Raw genomic sequence first — 16323 nt, 5'->3', positions numbered from 1 at the left:
AAATATATAGTACGTTAAATTAATGTAAAAAATGTAGGTTGTTTTTGCTATAATCAATATATCATTAATCTATTTGAACATTAAATTATTTTATATCAGATTATCAGATTTTTGGTGTCATCCTCAATGATTGCAACTGCATTATGTCCACGTGTGGTTGCATTATTTTAACATTTGCAACTAAAATCTAATTAAAATCACAACAAATCTAAGGTATTTATAGAAACAACAAAAACAACTTGCTGTCTATGGCTGGCTTCGGTTTGCTGTAAAGTGGCAGGCCGAATTTGAGATTAGTGAAATCCCTTGCTATTGTCTTTCAAATTAGACCATGGCTCGGTGGCTCGAGTTGGGCTTACTCTCTGACAACCTTCTCTTCCAGAGTCCAGATATTGTTATTGGCTGAGGCCCAGTAAGAGTAGCCTCGTAAATAACAGACTGATTACCACTACGCTATACGTGCAGTGAACCAGTAAAGCCAGTGACGATTTCAGCATGTAAATCTTGGTGGGGCAAACCCCAAACATTTTTGGGGATGCATGTCAGCAAAGCAACAACAGAACACGAAACAATACATTAATTGCACTGTAACAGTGACAAACATTGCCCACAAAGTATTAGGGCCTACGTAAAGCTGTCCCAACAGCAGAGCCATCTTTTCAGCACCATGGAGCGAATCCTTACCCTTACTATTAACGGTGCCTTATCTGGCAGCCTAACAGTTCATTCAGCCTCATTTACTGTCTTAAAAAAAACATAGCTGATATGGCGGACTTGCTTAAACAAATGTGGTTTCCACTGACAATTGAGATGTACAAACTATGACATAAGGGAACGATGAGCAGATGAGGCAATCTGTAATTTCAATTAAGACAATAAACAACGTAGTAGTAATCAATATAAAGTAACAGTCAATATAACTATTTGTTCAGCTCTTTTGAAATGTACAGTGACAGAATTCAGAATATGGGCTGGTCTTACAGTAGGCTATTCTCCCTGTACACCAAGTCAGACTGTAGGATAAATAAAGGGGGTATGTAAGCAGATGAAAGCTCTTACAATATTCAATTTATCGAAAACAGGCTATAGGCTAAACATACACCACCAAGTCAGAACAGTAGGCTAAGTTATGAGGGGGAAAGGTACCAAATTATTAAAGGTGAGGCACATGGGCCATTAACAGCTTTTAACACAACATACACTTAGTATTACCTACTTAACTACAGTATACATATCTCCCTGGAATATTACATTTATGCAGCAGCATACAAGACATTTTTGGACTCACCATGTGGCCCTGTGCTCACTTGAACAGGAAGGTGGTGCGATGGTCCTTCTTGTGGGCAAATTTTGTAACCAAAGTCTGGCATTCTTTGGATTTATGGTGCTTAAGACAACTGAAAACTCTGGGGGAAAAACAAAGGTTGAATCATGACGTCAGTGATTTTCAGGTCAGAGCTCTAGAGGCCCAAGTTCACTAAATGGAATTCCGAGTTGGATGACCGTTCAAACCGTATTTTCCTTGACGCACAATGAAGAGCTGCTAGCAACTTGCCTTGGCTTACTGCATTCGCGTAACAGGCAGTTAGTCTCCTTGTGGAGTGCAATGAGAGGCAGGTCGTTATTGCGTTGGACTAGGTAACTGTAAGGTTGCAAGATTGGATCCCCCGAGCTGACAAGGTGCCAATCTGTCGTTCTGCCCCTGAACGAGGCAGTTAACCCACCATTCCTAGGCAGTCATTGAAAATAAGAATGTGTTCTTAACTGACTTGCCTGGTTAAAATAAAGGTGTAAAAAAATATATATATATTTAAATGGCAAAATCGGTGTCCAAAAGTACAGATTTCCGATTGTTATGAAAACTTGAAAATAGGCCCTAATTAGATCGGTCGACCTCTAATACTAACCACACTAACCATACTATTTGTGAGGTAAATTGAGTATGTAGTGTGCTTATTAGTCATAGTTAGTATGCCAAAAACTTCTGGATGTCGTACAACATTCGCCAAAATATGAGGTATACAAGCAATGGACACCATTTCCGTACTTTTTGGGCGCATAATGAAATTCAGAAAATGGGCTTGGCTTCACAACGTTTCCAGGTTGGAAGAAAATATGCAGTCGAAGGCCGACAAGAGGGGATACAAATTCATTGCTAATTATGACAAATGTTAAGAAAAGGTGCAACACAGCGTAACTAGAGAACATTACCAACCACAATGTTCTGTATTCTTCGGTGGCTGCCCCACAACCACAGAAAGCACTGAGCTAGGCTTGAAACACCTGCATTTTGGAGCTGCCTTAAGAAAGAAACTTTTGTATGCAGCTTTATTAACTCAATTATTTATACATTTTTAAAAATAGTTTGCAAACTGATATGAAACATCTATTAATGGCAAAACAACAGCCAACATTTTTTTTTTTTACAAATATATCTATTTTCTGCCCACATGCCCTGAATGACGGGTCGCCATACAGTATTTAAGGCGATGCTTCCTCCACAGAAGTCAGGCATTTGAAATTGTCTTCTGTGTCATAGCATTTGCATGGTTGTGCATGCTGCCACCTACTCTGCAGTAGTGGGTGTTTCAATCATGTTACATGTTAAATACAAAAAAGAAAGACAATTTCACCACCAACCAAACCGACACCTATATACCACTATCTCATAATAATACACACCACTATCTCATAATACACACACACACACACACATATATATAGTTGAAGTCGGAAGCTTACATACACTTAGGTTGGAGTCAATAAAACTTGTAATTTAACCACTCCACAAATTTCTTGTGAACAAACTATAGTTTTGGCAACTCGGTTAGGACGTCTACTTTGTGCATGACAAGTCATTTTTCCAACAATTGTTTACAGACAGATTATTTCACTTATAATTCACTGCATCACAATTCCAGTGGGTCAGAAGTTTACATACACTAAAAGTTGACTGTGCCTTTAATCAGCTTGGAAAATTCCAGAAAATAATGTCATGGCTTTAAAAGCTTCTGATAGGCTAATTGACATTTGAGTCAATTGGAGGTGTACCTGTGGATGTATTTCAAGGCCTACCTTCAAACTCAGTGCCTCTTTGCTTAACATCATGGGAAAATTAAAAGGAATCATCCAAGTCCTCAGAAAAAAATATTGTAGGCCTCAAATTTTGGTACCATGTTCACCTGTACAAACATTAGTATGCAAGTATAAACACCATGGGACCACACAGCCATCATACTGCTCAGGAAGGAGACGCGTTCTGTCTCCTAGAGATTAACGTACTTTGATGCGAAAAGTGCAAATCAATCCCAGAACAACAGCAAAGGACCTTGTGAAGATGCTGGAGGAAACAGGCATAAAAGTATCTATATCCACAGTAAAATTAGTCCTATATCGACATAACCTGAAAGGCCGCTCAGCAAGGAAGAAGCCACTGCTCCAAAACTGCCATAAAAAAGCCAGACTATGGTTTGCAACTGCACATGTGGACAAAGATTGTACTTTTTGGAGAAATGTCCTCTGGTCTGATGAAACAAAAATAGAACTCTTTTGCCATAATGACCATTGTTATGCTTGGGGGTGGCAGCATCATGTTGTGGGGGTGATTTGCTGCAAGAGGTACTGGTGCACTTCACAAAATAGATGGCATCGTGAGGATGGGAAAATTATGTGGATATATTGAAGCAACATCTCAAGACATCAGTCAGGAAGTTAAAGCTTGGTCGCAAATGGGTCTTCCAAATGGACAATGACCCCAAGCATACTTCCAAAGTTGTGACAAAATGGCTTAAGGACAACAAAGTCAAAGTATTTTAGAGGCCATCACAAAGCCCTGACCTCAATCCTATAGAAAATTTGTGGGCAGAACTGAAAAAGCGTGTGCGAGCAAGGATGCCTACAAACCTGACTCAGTTACACCAGCTCTGTCAGGAGGAATGGGCTAAAATTCACCCAACTTATTGTGGGAAGCTTGTAGAAGGCTACCCAAAACGTTTGACGCAAGTTAAACCATTTAAAGGCAATGCTACCAAATACTAATTTAGAGTATGTAAACTTATGACCCACTGGGAATATTTTTCTGACATTTCACATTCTTAAAATAAAGTAGTGATCCTTATTGACCTAAGACAGGGAATTTTTACTATGATTAAATGTCAGGAATTGTGAAAAACTGAGTTTAAATGCATTTGGCTAAGGTGTATGTAAACTTCTGACTTCAATTGTAACACAAAATGAAAACGGCCCTTATTCAGGACCCTGTCTTTCAAAGAATTTTTTAAACCCAAATAACTTCACACATCTTCATTGTAAAGGGTTTAAACACTGTTTCCATGCTTTTTCAATGAACCATAAACAATTAATGAACATGCACCTGTGGAGCGGTCGTTAAGACACTTACAGCTTACAGACGGTAGGCAATTATGGTCACAGTTATGAAAACATAGGACACTAATGAGGCCTTTCTACCGACTCTGAAAAACACCAAAAGAAAGATGTCCAGGGTCCCTTGCTCACCTGCATGAACGTGCCTTAGGTATGCTGCAAGGAAGCATGAGGACTGCAGATGTGGCCAGGGCAAAATTGCAATGTCCGTCTGTGAGACAGTTCTGGGAAAGGACTGACAGCTGATCGTCCTCGCACTGTAACACCTGACAGGATCGGTACATTTGAACATCACACCTGACTTACAGGATAGCAAAACACCAAAAGAAAGATGTCCAGGGTCCTTGCTCACCTGACATGAACAACAACTTCACCTACGGGCACAAACCCACCGTCGCTGGACCAGACAGGACTGGCAAAAAGTGTTGTTCACTGACGAATCGCGGTTTTGTCTCACCAGAGGTGATGGTCGGATTCGCGTTTATCGTAGAAGTTATGAGCTTTACACCGAGACCTGTACTCTGGAGCGGGATCGATTTGGAGGTGGAGGGTCCGTCATGGTCTGGGGCGTTGTGTTACAGCATCATCAGACTGAGCTTGTTGTCATTGCAGGCAATCTCAACGTTGTGCGTTACAGGGAAGACATCCTCCTCCATCATGTGGTACCCTTCCTGCAGGCTCATCCTGACATGACCCTCCGGCATGACAACGCCACCAGCCATATTGCTCATTCTGTGTGTGATTTCCTGCAAGACTGGAATGTCAGTGTTCTGCCATGGCCAGCGAAGAGCCCGGATCTCAATCCCATTGAGCACGTCTGGGAGCTGTTGGATCGGAGGGTGAGTGCTAGGGCCATTCCCCCCAGAAATGTCCAAGAACTTACAGGTGCCTTGGTGGAAGAGTGGGGCAACATCTCACAGCAAGAACAGGCAAATCTGGTGCAGTCCATGAGGAGGAGATGCACTGCAGTACTTAATGCAGCTGGTGGTCACACCAGATACTGACTATACATTTTGATTTTGACCCCCTTTGTTCAGGGACACATTATTCAATTTCTGTTAGTCACATGTCTGTGGAACTTGTTCAGTTTATGTCTCTGTTTATCTTATGTTCATGCAAATATTTACACATGTTGAGTTTGCTGAAAATAAACGCAGTTGACAGTGTGAGGACGTTTCTTTTTTTGCTGAGTTCATATATATTTCCTTCTCAAAATATCTATTATAACTCTCCTGCAGTAACATATTGTACAACCAGGTACTTCTCAGCAGCTGCCACCTTCACATTAAAAACCCACTACCCCATTCCACTACTTTGACCCGATCTGCTCCTGCACCTCCCTTACAGCCTGGGAGGACGGGGCATCACCCTTCAACACACCATGCAACTCTTCTGAAGCCAAATCTCATATAGCCAAATAAGTCTCTGCAGCTGCCACCACAGCATCTATTTTAAGTGATTTACGTTCAATTTCTGGGGTACAAGATATTACATTACACATCTAAAAGTTCTTACATTAACCGGTGTTACAAGACAATATGCATAGTTCTTGCCTTGTCCGATTATCCAATGTATCATTGATTAGTTTTATGAGCACACAAACACACAGGTTGACTATGACATCTATGATAAAATGTATCCATTCAAATCCCATTGTGTGATATTACAGACACAGGGGAGACCTGATGCTGGATCAGAGATGCATATTATGCTCCAGGTTACCATGGTGATCAAACTAAGTCAACTGTTTAACAATGGAAGATGGATATTCCTGTTCACTATACGTTTTTTTTAATAGTTTTAGGGATCTGGAACCGGTGCCGTATAGGAGGGAGATGAAATACGGCACGTTTTTGTTTTCTGGTGACCTTTCATTGTCCCTAACTGAGCAAAGCTCTTTCCACAAAGACAAACATAAGGTTTCTCTCCAGTGTGTGTTCGCTGGTGTCTACTCAGGGAGGAAGCTACGGCAAAGCTCTTCCCACACTGTTCACAGCTATAAGGTTTCTTTCCAGTGTGTATGCGCCGGTGTGAAGTCAGAACGGAAGCTAGAGCAAAGCTCTTTCCACACTGATCACAGCTATAAGGCCTCTCTCCAGTGTGTATCCGCTTGTGTACAGTTAGGTTTCCTGCACTAACAAAGCTTTTCCCACAACAAAGGCAGGGGTAAGGCCTCTCGCCAGTATGAATTATCAAATGCGATTTTAAGGCACTAGATACAGCAAAACCCTTCCCACACTGAGAGCAGCAGTACGGTTTCTCTCCTGTATGGACTCGCAGATGAGATTTTAAGGCGGTAGATACAGTAAAACTCCTCCCACACTGAGAGCAGCAGTACGGTTTCTCTCCTGTATGGATTCTCAGATGAGATTTTAAGGTGCCAGATAGAGCAAAACTCTTCCCACACTGTGAGCATCTGTAAGGTTTCTCTCCTGTATGGATTCTTTGGTGTTCTTTAAGACGCCCTGCAGAGATGTGCCTCTTCCCACACTGAGTGCAGCAGTACGGTCTCTCACCGGTGTGAATCCGCTGGTGAATAATGAAGCAACTCCTGCTAGTGAAATTCTTCCCACAGTCAGAGCAGCAGTGTTGAGGTTTCTTCCCTATACAGCTCTGCTGGTGTTTCTTGAAGTGTTCTGATCTGGAGAGACACTTCTCTGCCTCGTCAGCAACATGTGGTTGAAGGTGAGCAGATAAGCCCCTCCCACAGAGATAACCACGTTTCGGTGTGTCCCCTGTGAAACAAAGACATTGAATAACTAGGTTTATGAAAAACGTGTCCATAAGCAAATAATTATCATCAATAAATACAGTACACTCAGTGACCTGTTTATTAGGTACACCGACAGACAGTGGGTTACATGGCTGTGGCTTGCTACCAAAAGCAGGAAGACAGGTGGAGACATTCAGTTACTGTTTGATGAAACGTTAGAATAGGCAAAACGAATGACAAACAAAAGACCATGTCAGCGGCAGTCCTGCTCCAGAGGGCACGCGATCAACACTGGACAATCGAGGATTGGAAAACATGACCTGGTCCGACAAATCCCGGTTTTTGTTGCGTCATGTTGATGGCAGTCTGGATTTGGTGTGCAAAGCATGAGCCCATGGACCCATTCAGCCTGGCGGTGTGTACTGGTGTGGGGAATGTCTTCCTGGCACATGTTAGGTACCTTATACCAACTGAGCAACGATTTAACGCCACAGCCAATCTGAACATTGTTGCTGACCAAACCCAATAGTAACTTTGGGATGATGGAACGGGCTGTTGGCAGCATGAATGTGACGCTGTCCAATCTGCAGCAACTGCGTGATTCCATCGCGTCAGCATGGATCAACATCCCTCTGGAAAATTTCCGGCGCCTTGTAGAATCAATGCCCCGAAGAATTAAGGCTGTTCTGGAGGAAAATGCAACTCTGATCTAGTACAAGATGGGTGTACCTAATAAACTGGCAAGGAGTGTATTGTTTATCAATCAATTAACAGAAGTTTCAGAAGCAGAATGTAGTCTAATCCACATAGAACATTGTTCTTACTTGATGAAATCAAATCTCCATTTTCCTCGTGTCCACCTCTCGAAGATCCACTCTGCCTTGGTATTTTCCTGCAGTCGATCAGCAATGAAGACACCCTCTTCAGACCCTGCAGTAAGGCGCTACCGGGAGAGTTGCAACCCGGGGACTCTGGCAGGGTGGAGGGCGACGGGCTAGCTCTGTCCTGGTGACCAGAGGAAGTATTGTACATAGAATATAATTAGACCAAATATATATTTATTTTTATTACCCTTCATTTCATGATTTCCAATTGGTAATTAACAGTCTTGTCCAATCGCTGCAATTCCAGTACGGCCTCGGGAGAGGCGAAGGTCGAGAGCCATGTGTCCTCCCGAAATACAACCCTGCCAAGCCGCGCTGCTTCTTGACACACTGCTCGCTTCACCAGTAAGCCAGCCGCACCAGGGATTGAACCCGGTTCTGTAGCGATGCCTCTAGCACTGCGATGCAGTACCTTAGACAGCTGCCCCACTCAGGAGGCGAGACCAAATATTTCTGATTGGTTAGGTCTACTACTTCGACTAAATAAAACCTTTTGTTGCTGCACTTACAACAGCCCCCACGTGTACTACCCACAACAGCCCCCACGTGTACTACCCACAACAGCCCCCACGTGTACTACCCACAACAGCCCCCACGTGTACTACCCACAACAGCCCCCACGTGTACTACCCACAACAGCCCCACTGTACTACCCACAACAGCCCCCACTTGTACTACCCACAACAGCCCCCACTTGTACTACCCACAACAGCCCCCGCTTGTACTACCCACAACAGCCCCCACTGTCACTACCCACAACAGCCCCCACTGTCACTACCCACAACAGCCCCCACTGTCACTACCCACAACAGCCCCCACTGTCACTACCCACAACAGCCCCCACTGTCACTACCCACAACAGCCCCCACTGTCACTACCCACAACAGCCCCCACTGTCACTACCCACAACAGCCCCCACTGTCACTACCCACAACAGCCTCCACTGTCACTACCCACAACAGCCCCCACTGTCACTACCCACAACAGCCTCCACTGTCACTACCCACAACAGCCTCCACTCCCTCTTTGCCCCAGTATGTAGTCCCCAGTGTCCCTCTCCCTCCATCACCTGCAGCAGACACAGCCCTGAGCATGCCTCTCTCACACGTGACACCTGCACCACAGCATCTTATAGAGGAGATGATCAGCCTGTTGCATCAGCATAGGGAGGAGATCTGGGAGCAGCTGTGTGCAATGAACAATGTTGAAGAGGACAACCAGACTCTCAGGATGGAAGCCTGCAGACTTAAGAGAGGAGCTGTCCAGTACAGTCAACACTGGCCACATGCAGGACCTGTGGAAGGAGCTACATGAGCCAAGGCAGGTATTTCTCAGCCACTACTATCCACTCTACAAAGAGTTACACAAACACCTTGGACCAGGACAACAGCTGAATCAGAACATACAAACAATGCACCAACCCAGCTGACCCCCTCCATCCCCATCTCATGGCTTGTAATTACTCCCATCAATCAAATGGCAAGTTTATATTCGAGCATCAACTTTTCCCAAATAAAATTCTGTCAAAGTTATGGTGCCCCACAACAGACAGAGCTACTGTGGCCCAGCTTGGCTCCCTAAGCCATATAATTATTCATATGTGGACCAATGACCTGCATGCCCAACAGGAGAGGGTGACCACATCACTAAGGGGAGTGACAGAGATGGCCTCCACCATTTCCCCCCTTGCAAAGACAGTAACATCTACCCTGTTCCAAAGGAGATATTTACACCCTGCCATCATCCAGAGGGTAAACGCCAGCCTCTCTCGGGACTGTGTGCTATGGTCCAACGTGCACGGGGCCTACTGTCTCAGCCTGGACTGTCTTTAGGACAACGTACACCTGTACAGAGGCAGTCTACACCTTCGTCAGGACGTTAAAGGATGTTGCACTGGGTGGCCAGTCACCTCACCCCACAGGAGCAGCAGCCCAGCCGCCAACTCCCTGAGACAGAATCAGACACTCCTTTAGACCTGCATCCTGTGGCGCCTCAGAGACTGGAGAACAGGCAAGCAACACTGCCCCTGTCGTGGTTAATCGGTTCAAATATAACGCTCACAAGAACTTGTGAAATCAATGGGCTTTTTAATACAACTTATAGCAAGCCGGAGTGGTCCGCGGAACACACACCGCTTCCCAGAGCCCCGGCTCCTGTATTTATACACATATAGCATATGGGTCCAACCCATATGCAGATAAACATACTTCCCCTAATTCTTCTGCCTACCATTATCTTTTTAGTTCAGGCTTCCTGCTTGTTCACGCCCATATCTGCTTTTCGTCAGATTATAATGGTGGCAAGACCCTTGCTTTGTCCTATAAATAATATACATTACTCTATTCTATAGGCCTGCGTTGTCCCTGCACTTAGCTTAATGCATTCTTTTGTATGTGTGTTATCTCGGATCAGCAGACTGTGTGTCTCCTCTATTTTTAGCGTGTCCAGTTGTCCTAGGCGCCTATGTGTCGCCTTCCCTTCGTGTGGTCTGTTTAATATTCAGCTGTCCCATACTCTCATGGCCTTACTCTGGCTTCCTGTCCTATACAATAGACAATGCATTGTACCAGAATGGCAAATGCACTCTCAGTGTATCCTTCTCCTGTGTTACAGTATTATGTTCCTCCCTATATGTACATCTTTCTCCCATACCCCCCACACCACTTCTCTCCCATGCAGATACACGGAGCTATGCCCAAGCCGTACTCAGTCACAGGCCCATTGCAGTGTTTGGAGCATTGCCAGCCACACTTCCCTCCACACCACCCTCTTCAACATCTCATACAACCTCCCTCCCAGGCTACCAGGCCCGCCTCAGCACAGCTCTACCAGACCAGGCCCGCCTCAGCACAGCTCTACCAGACCAGGCCCGCCTCAGCACAGCTCTACCAGACCAGGCCCGCCTCAGCACAGCTCTACCAGACCAGGCCCGCCTCAGCACAGCTCTACCAGACCAGGCCCGCCTCAGCACAGCTCTACCAGACCAGGCCCGCCTCAGCACAGCACCGACCACTACCCTAGGGTCTGGCAAAACACTGTCGAAGGAGGTGCAACCACATGATGCAGTCCACACCATGCATCATTCACATCATCAGCCCTCATTTGCTGAGAGTTTGGAGCGTCGCTAGCCACACTGCCCTCCACACCACCCTCCTCAATTTCCCCCACAACCTCCCTCTCATGCTAGTTTTGGTTATTCTCACGACTACCATCCCCAGGACAAGCCTGGGACACTCCTGCCCCCATGGCAGACACCCCAAGACCTCCTGTGCACACCCAGAATGGAGCATTGGCAGCCACTCCAATCCCCTGCAGCAGCTCCACTCCTTAGACCGGAGCTTCATCAGGGTAGACTGAGCTCTGCCAACACTGCTCTCCCAGCCCCTGCATCCAGCGACTCAAATGCTCAGTTTACTTTTTTCGTCCTTGGAGTTGGACATTTTTCTATTGATTTTTTTACCCCTTTTTTCTCCCCAATTTCATGGTATCCAAATTGGCAGTAGTTACAGTCGTCTCATCGCTGCAACTCCCATACGGACTCGGGAGAGGCGAAGGTTGAGAGCCATGCGTCATCCGAAACACAACCCAACCAAGCCGCACTGCTTCTTGACACAATGCACCAATGTGTCGGAGGAAACACCGTACACCTGGCGACCAGGTCAGCGTGCACTGCGCCCGGTCCCCCACAGGAGTCGCAAGTGCGCGATGAGACAAGGATATCCCTGCCGGCCAAACCCTCCCTAACCCAGACGACGCTGGGCCAATTGTGCGCCACCCCATGGGTCTCCCGGTCGCAGCCGGCTGTGACAGAGCCTGGACTCGAACCCAGAATCTCTAGTGGCACAGTGCCTTAGACCACTGCACCACCCGGGAGGCCCGGAGTTGACATTTTAAAGGATTTGAATCTGGATTGGCTATCACCGGCCTCAGATCAATTTCAGAGTATATGCATGTAGTTTAATCTGACTCTATTGATCTCAAAACCCACACGGCTAAATGTGAAAAGCCCTGTTAAATCAATCAATCTGTTGACACTCTACTAATAACCTTCATAATTATTTGTCTCATGGAGTATTTGCATATGATCTCAGTGATCATTGTCCCATAGTCTGTGTATTAAAAAGATATCAAACAGCAAAATACTAATCCTTGTTTAATTAAGATATACAGTGGGGAGAACAAGTATTTGATAACCTGCGAAATTGGCAGTGTTTCATACTTCCAAAGCATGTAGAGGTCTGTAATTTTTATCATTAGGTACACTTCAACTGTGAGAGACGGAATCAAAAACCAAAATCAGGAAATCACATTGTATGATTTTTAAGTAACACATTTCTGTGTTAAAAGAAACTAACCTTAAAATTCCTATTACATGAACAAGCGGAAATAAACGCTCAAAAATACAATTTTTTTTAGATTTTGCGATAGACATTTGGAATATCACGCAAAAACATCCATTTGAATTATATTGATATATAACCCAGGTCCAATCTACTGATGGTGTTACATCTGGTTTCCTGGACATTATGAAAGGTGTCCCCCGCAGGGTGCTTTTCTTTTCACTGTTTAAATTAACAATATTGACGTCTCTGTAAAAAAAAAAAAAAAAAAAAAAAAATGCTGATGCACTGGGTGATATGTTGTGTGCTGATGACACTGTTGTGTGCGCTGATGACACTGTTGTGTGCGCTGATGACACTGTTGTGTGCGCTGATGACACTGTTGTGTGCGCTGAGGACACTGTTGTGTGCGCTGATGACACTGTTGTGTGCGCTGATGACACTGTTGTGTGCGCTGATGACACTGTTGTGTGCGCTGATGACCAGGCTCCATCTGAATGACAGTGTACCTTCATTATATTACAGAAAAAACTTTATTGACCAGAAATTATTATTGAATGCAGATAAAACTAAGTACATATTCTCTAGAACGCATAAAAATAACTGATGATTTAAGCATATGCACTTTGGATGGTGTCCATATTGATCGTGTCCTTGCTTACAAATATCTGGGCATCTGGATAGATGAAAAGCTGTCTTTAAGAAAAACATATTGATGAGTTAGTTAAGAAGCCGAGAATAAAAATGTGCTTCTATAGAAATAGGTCGTGCCTCGCACTAAATAGTAGAAAGCAGATGATTCAGTCAACGTTCCTATCGGTCAGAGACTACGGTGACATCATCTATATGAACGCAGCTGCCACTTCCTTAAAGCCATTAGATGTAGATTATCATAGCTCACTGCGCTTCATTACCGGGGACAATACCCCTGGATTATGTTCAGAACCTTTGAGCATTCATTAGAGTTGAACACATCTTTCACCCCAGAGTTAATCTTGATAAATTATGTGACTTAGAATCTGGGTTTAACACCCAAGTATTTCTGTCACGACTTCCGCCGAACTCGGTCCCTCTCCTCGTTCGGGCGTCGAACCGGCTTTCTAGCCGCCGCACGAACCGGCCGCCGCACTCGTCCCTCTCCTCGTTCGGGCGTCGAACCGGCTTTCTAGCCGCCGAACTCGGTCCCTCTCCTCGTTCGGGCGTCGAACCGGCTTTCTAGCCGCCGAACTCGGTCCCTCTCCTCGTTCGGGCGTCGAACCGGCTTTCTAGCCACCGAACTCGGTCCCTCTCCTCGTTCGGGCGTCGAACCGGCTTTCTACCCACCGCCGATCCACTTCATTTTCCATTTGTTCGGTCTTATCACACCTGGCTTCACTCAACCAATTACTTGTTTATTATTTCACCCTCTGTTCCCCATGTGTTTGTGAGCGATTATTGTAATTCGGTCCGTGTTTGTGGGCTATCATTGATGCTTTGTATATTTGGAATTTTTGAGTCAAGTACTTTATAACTCATATCTGCTGTCCTGCGCCTGACTCCCTACACCAGCTACACATAGGACCGCTACAATTTCAGCAGGGCATTGTACACTACACCATCATTTCAAATGTTTAGTAGTTCAGTGTTAAGCAGTTTGATTAAATTATACTTAAACGTATTGTTAAAATTACAGCAAAATCTTTTCAAAAGTAATACATTGACAATGGCCTAAAAGTTTTGAAACATTTTGATAATCTGTTCCGATGTGAAAATGCACCACATACTTTTTAAAATCGCATCAAAAATCAAACAGCATTGGATTGGTGGAGTCATGTGCGAGTGGGAGTATCAACCATATGTTTTATACCAGTAATTTCCTTTCAAACCAATGAAGAGAAGCCGATTCCTCCTTTGGTCGCCTTTCCTTCCAGCTCTCTGCTGCCAATGACTGGAACGAACTGCAAAAATCACTGAAGCTGGAGACTCATATCTCCCTCACTAGCTTTAAGCACCAGCTGTCAGAGCAGCTCACAGATCGCGGCACCTGTACATAGCCCATCTGTAAACAGCCCATCTATCCACCTCATCCCCATACTGTATTTATTTATCTTGCTCCTTTGCACCCCAGTATCTCTACTTGCACATTCATCTTCTGCACATTTACCATTCCAGTGTTTAATTGCTATATTGTAATTACTTCGCCACCATGGCCTATATATTGCCTTAACTCCCTTATTTTGCCTCATTTGCACTCACTGTATATAGACTTTTTTGTTTTCTTTTTTTCTATTGTATCATTGACTGTATGTTTTGTTTATTCCATGTGTTGTATGTGTCGAATTGCTATGCTTTGTCTTGGCCAGGTCGCAGTTGCAAATGAGAACTTGTTCTCAACTAGCCGGCCTGGTTAAATAAAGGTGAAATAAAACAATGGATAAAAAGAACAAGTGCACACTTAGGGAGGCCGGAATGTGAGTGTGAGGGCCATTGGTGCGAACGTTCCTGCAAATAAAACAATAAAAACTGATGTTGGCCATTATTTAACCTTATACAACATTATTTACCCCGATACAACATTATTTACCCCGATACAACATGGCAAAATGGATCTGATTAAATTCCATCCTGGAATTGGTCTAGGGGGTTGTTGCTTATTTTATAAAGCAATATACTGACAGACAGCTGTAGGGTACACCTCATTGAGAGTACACCTGTGACCGGTGGCTGCACTGCTGGTGGGGGAAGGACCAGGGTCTTCACATTAAAATGTTTTTAAAAATTTAGTAAGTTATTTATTAAGTTCAATATTTTAAATGAAGTTAACACACTGCCGGGATTGAGGTAGGCCTATACAAGAAGAATCCAACAATGACGCATGTCAACTAAATTTTAAACAGTCTAATACATCTTTAAGCAGGAATTAAAAAACATTGATGAAAAACTTCACAAAAGAACAGGATAGCATATTCTGAGTTTAAAAGTAGACCCAGCATTATGACGTAGGCAAAATGCACAATGTAAACATAATAAGTGGGTCAATTTCCACAAGAACCAAGAACTTTGAAGCGTGACAAACTTTTCCAATGTAGGTCAACATTACAGTGGATTTGCAATTTAGTAGACACTCTTATATTCCAGTACCCTAATCACAGTCAAGACTGTTTTAAGTGAGAAGTAGGCATTGGTCTGAGGCAGAAAAAGGAAAATTCACATGACCAGCACAATCCCTACTCTACCAAGGTTTTCCAGCACACAGCTTTGACCTACTACAGTAGCTATGTTGGTCTATTGTACTTCAAACAATGATTATGCAGGTTGTATATGACCAAATATTCTCAAAGAGCCCAATTCAGACTCTTAGAGGAGGTGCTCCCACAAAGTGATTTTTACCACATAAAAGGATTCGTCACACACACACCACACTAGTCCCATTCCACCACCTTTAAGCTTTTTTATTTTATTATACTGAAAAGTATAAAAAAAACGCAAAATGCAACAATTTCAAAGATTTTAGTTCATATGAGGAAATCATTCGATTGAAATAACTTCATTGGGCCCTAATCTATGGATTTTACACGACTGGGACTACAGATATCCATCTGTTGGTTACAGCTACCATAATAAACTTTATTTATTTTTTAAATGGGCCTCAAGAACTCATTGCAGCATTTTTGTGCATTCAAATTGTCAATCGATAAAATGATATGGTGTTCATTGTCCGTTGCTTTTGCCGGTCCATACCATAACCCCACCACTCTGCACTCTGTTCACATCAGCAAACCGCTCGCCCAAACGATATCATACACGTGGTCTGCGATTGGGAGGCCTGGTTGGACGTACTGCCAAAATCTCTAAAATCGACGATGGAGGCGGAATATGGTAGAGAAATGAGCAATACATTCTCTGCCAAGAGCTGCGGTAGACATACTTGCAGTCAGCATGGCAATTTCATGCTCCCTCAAAACTTGAGGCATTGTGTTGTATGACAAAACTGAACATTTTAGATTCTCCTATTGTCCCCAGC

General features: G+C 44.1%; 1 protein-coding gene across 1 annotated transcript; it reads right to left on the bottom strand.

The window, feature by feature from the left end:
• Positions 1 to 5425: 5425 nt before the first annotated feature.
• Positions 5426 to 8459, bottom strand: LOC135533371 (zinc finger protein 239-like). Its single transcript, XM_064960715.1, has 2 exons — positions 7921 to 8459; positions 5426 to 7118 (listed from the first exon to the last, which is right to left on the bottom strand). The coding sequence occupies exons 1-2, from the start codon at positions 8126 to 8128 to the stop codon at positions 6184 to 6186; spliced, it is 1143 nt and encodes a 380-aa protein (XP_064816787.1). The 5' UTR covers positions 8129 to 8459; the 3' UTR covers positions 5426 to 6183.
• Positions 8460 to 16323: the final 7864 nt, after the last annotated feature.

Source organism: Oncorhynchus masou, unplaced genomic scaffold, assembly GCF_036934945.1.
Source record: "Oncorhynchus masou masou isolate Uvic2021 unplaced genomic scaffold, UVic_Omas_1.1 unplaced_scaffold_2342, whole genome shotgun sequence".
NCBI classification, from domain to species: Eukaryota; Metazoa; Chordata; class Actinopteri; order Salmoniformes; family Salmonidae; genus Oncorhynchus; species Oncorhynchus masou.
Note: the sequence above shows the minus strand (reverse complement) of the source record. Positions and strands in the feature narration are given on the sequence as shown.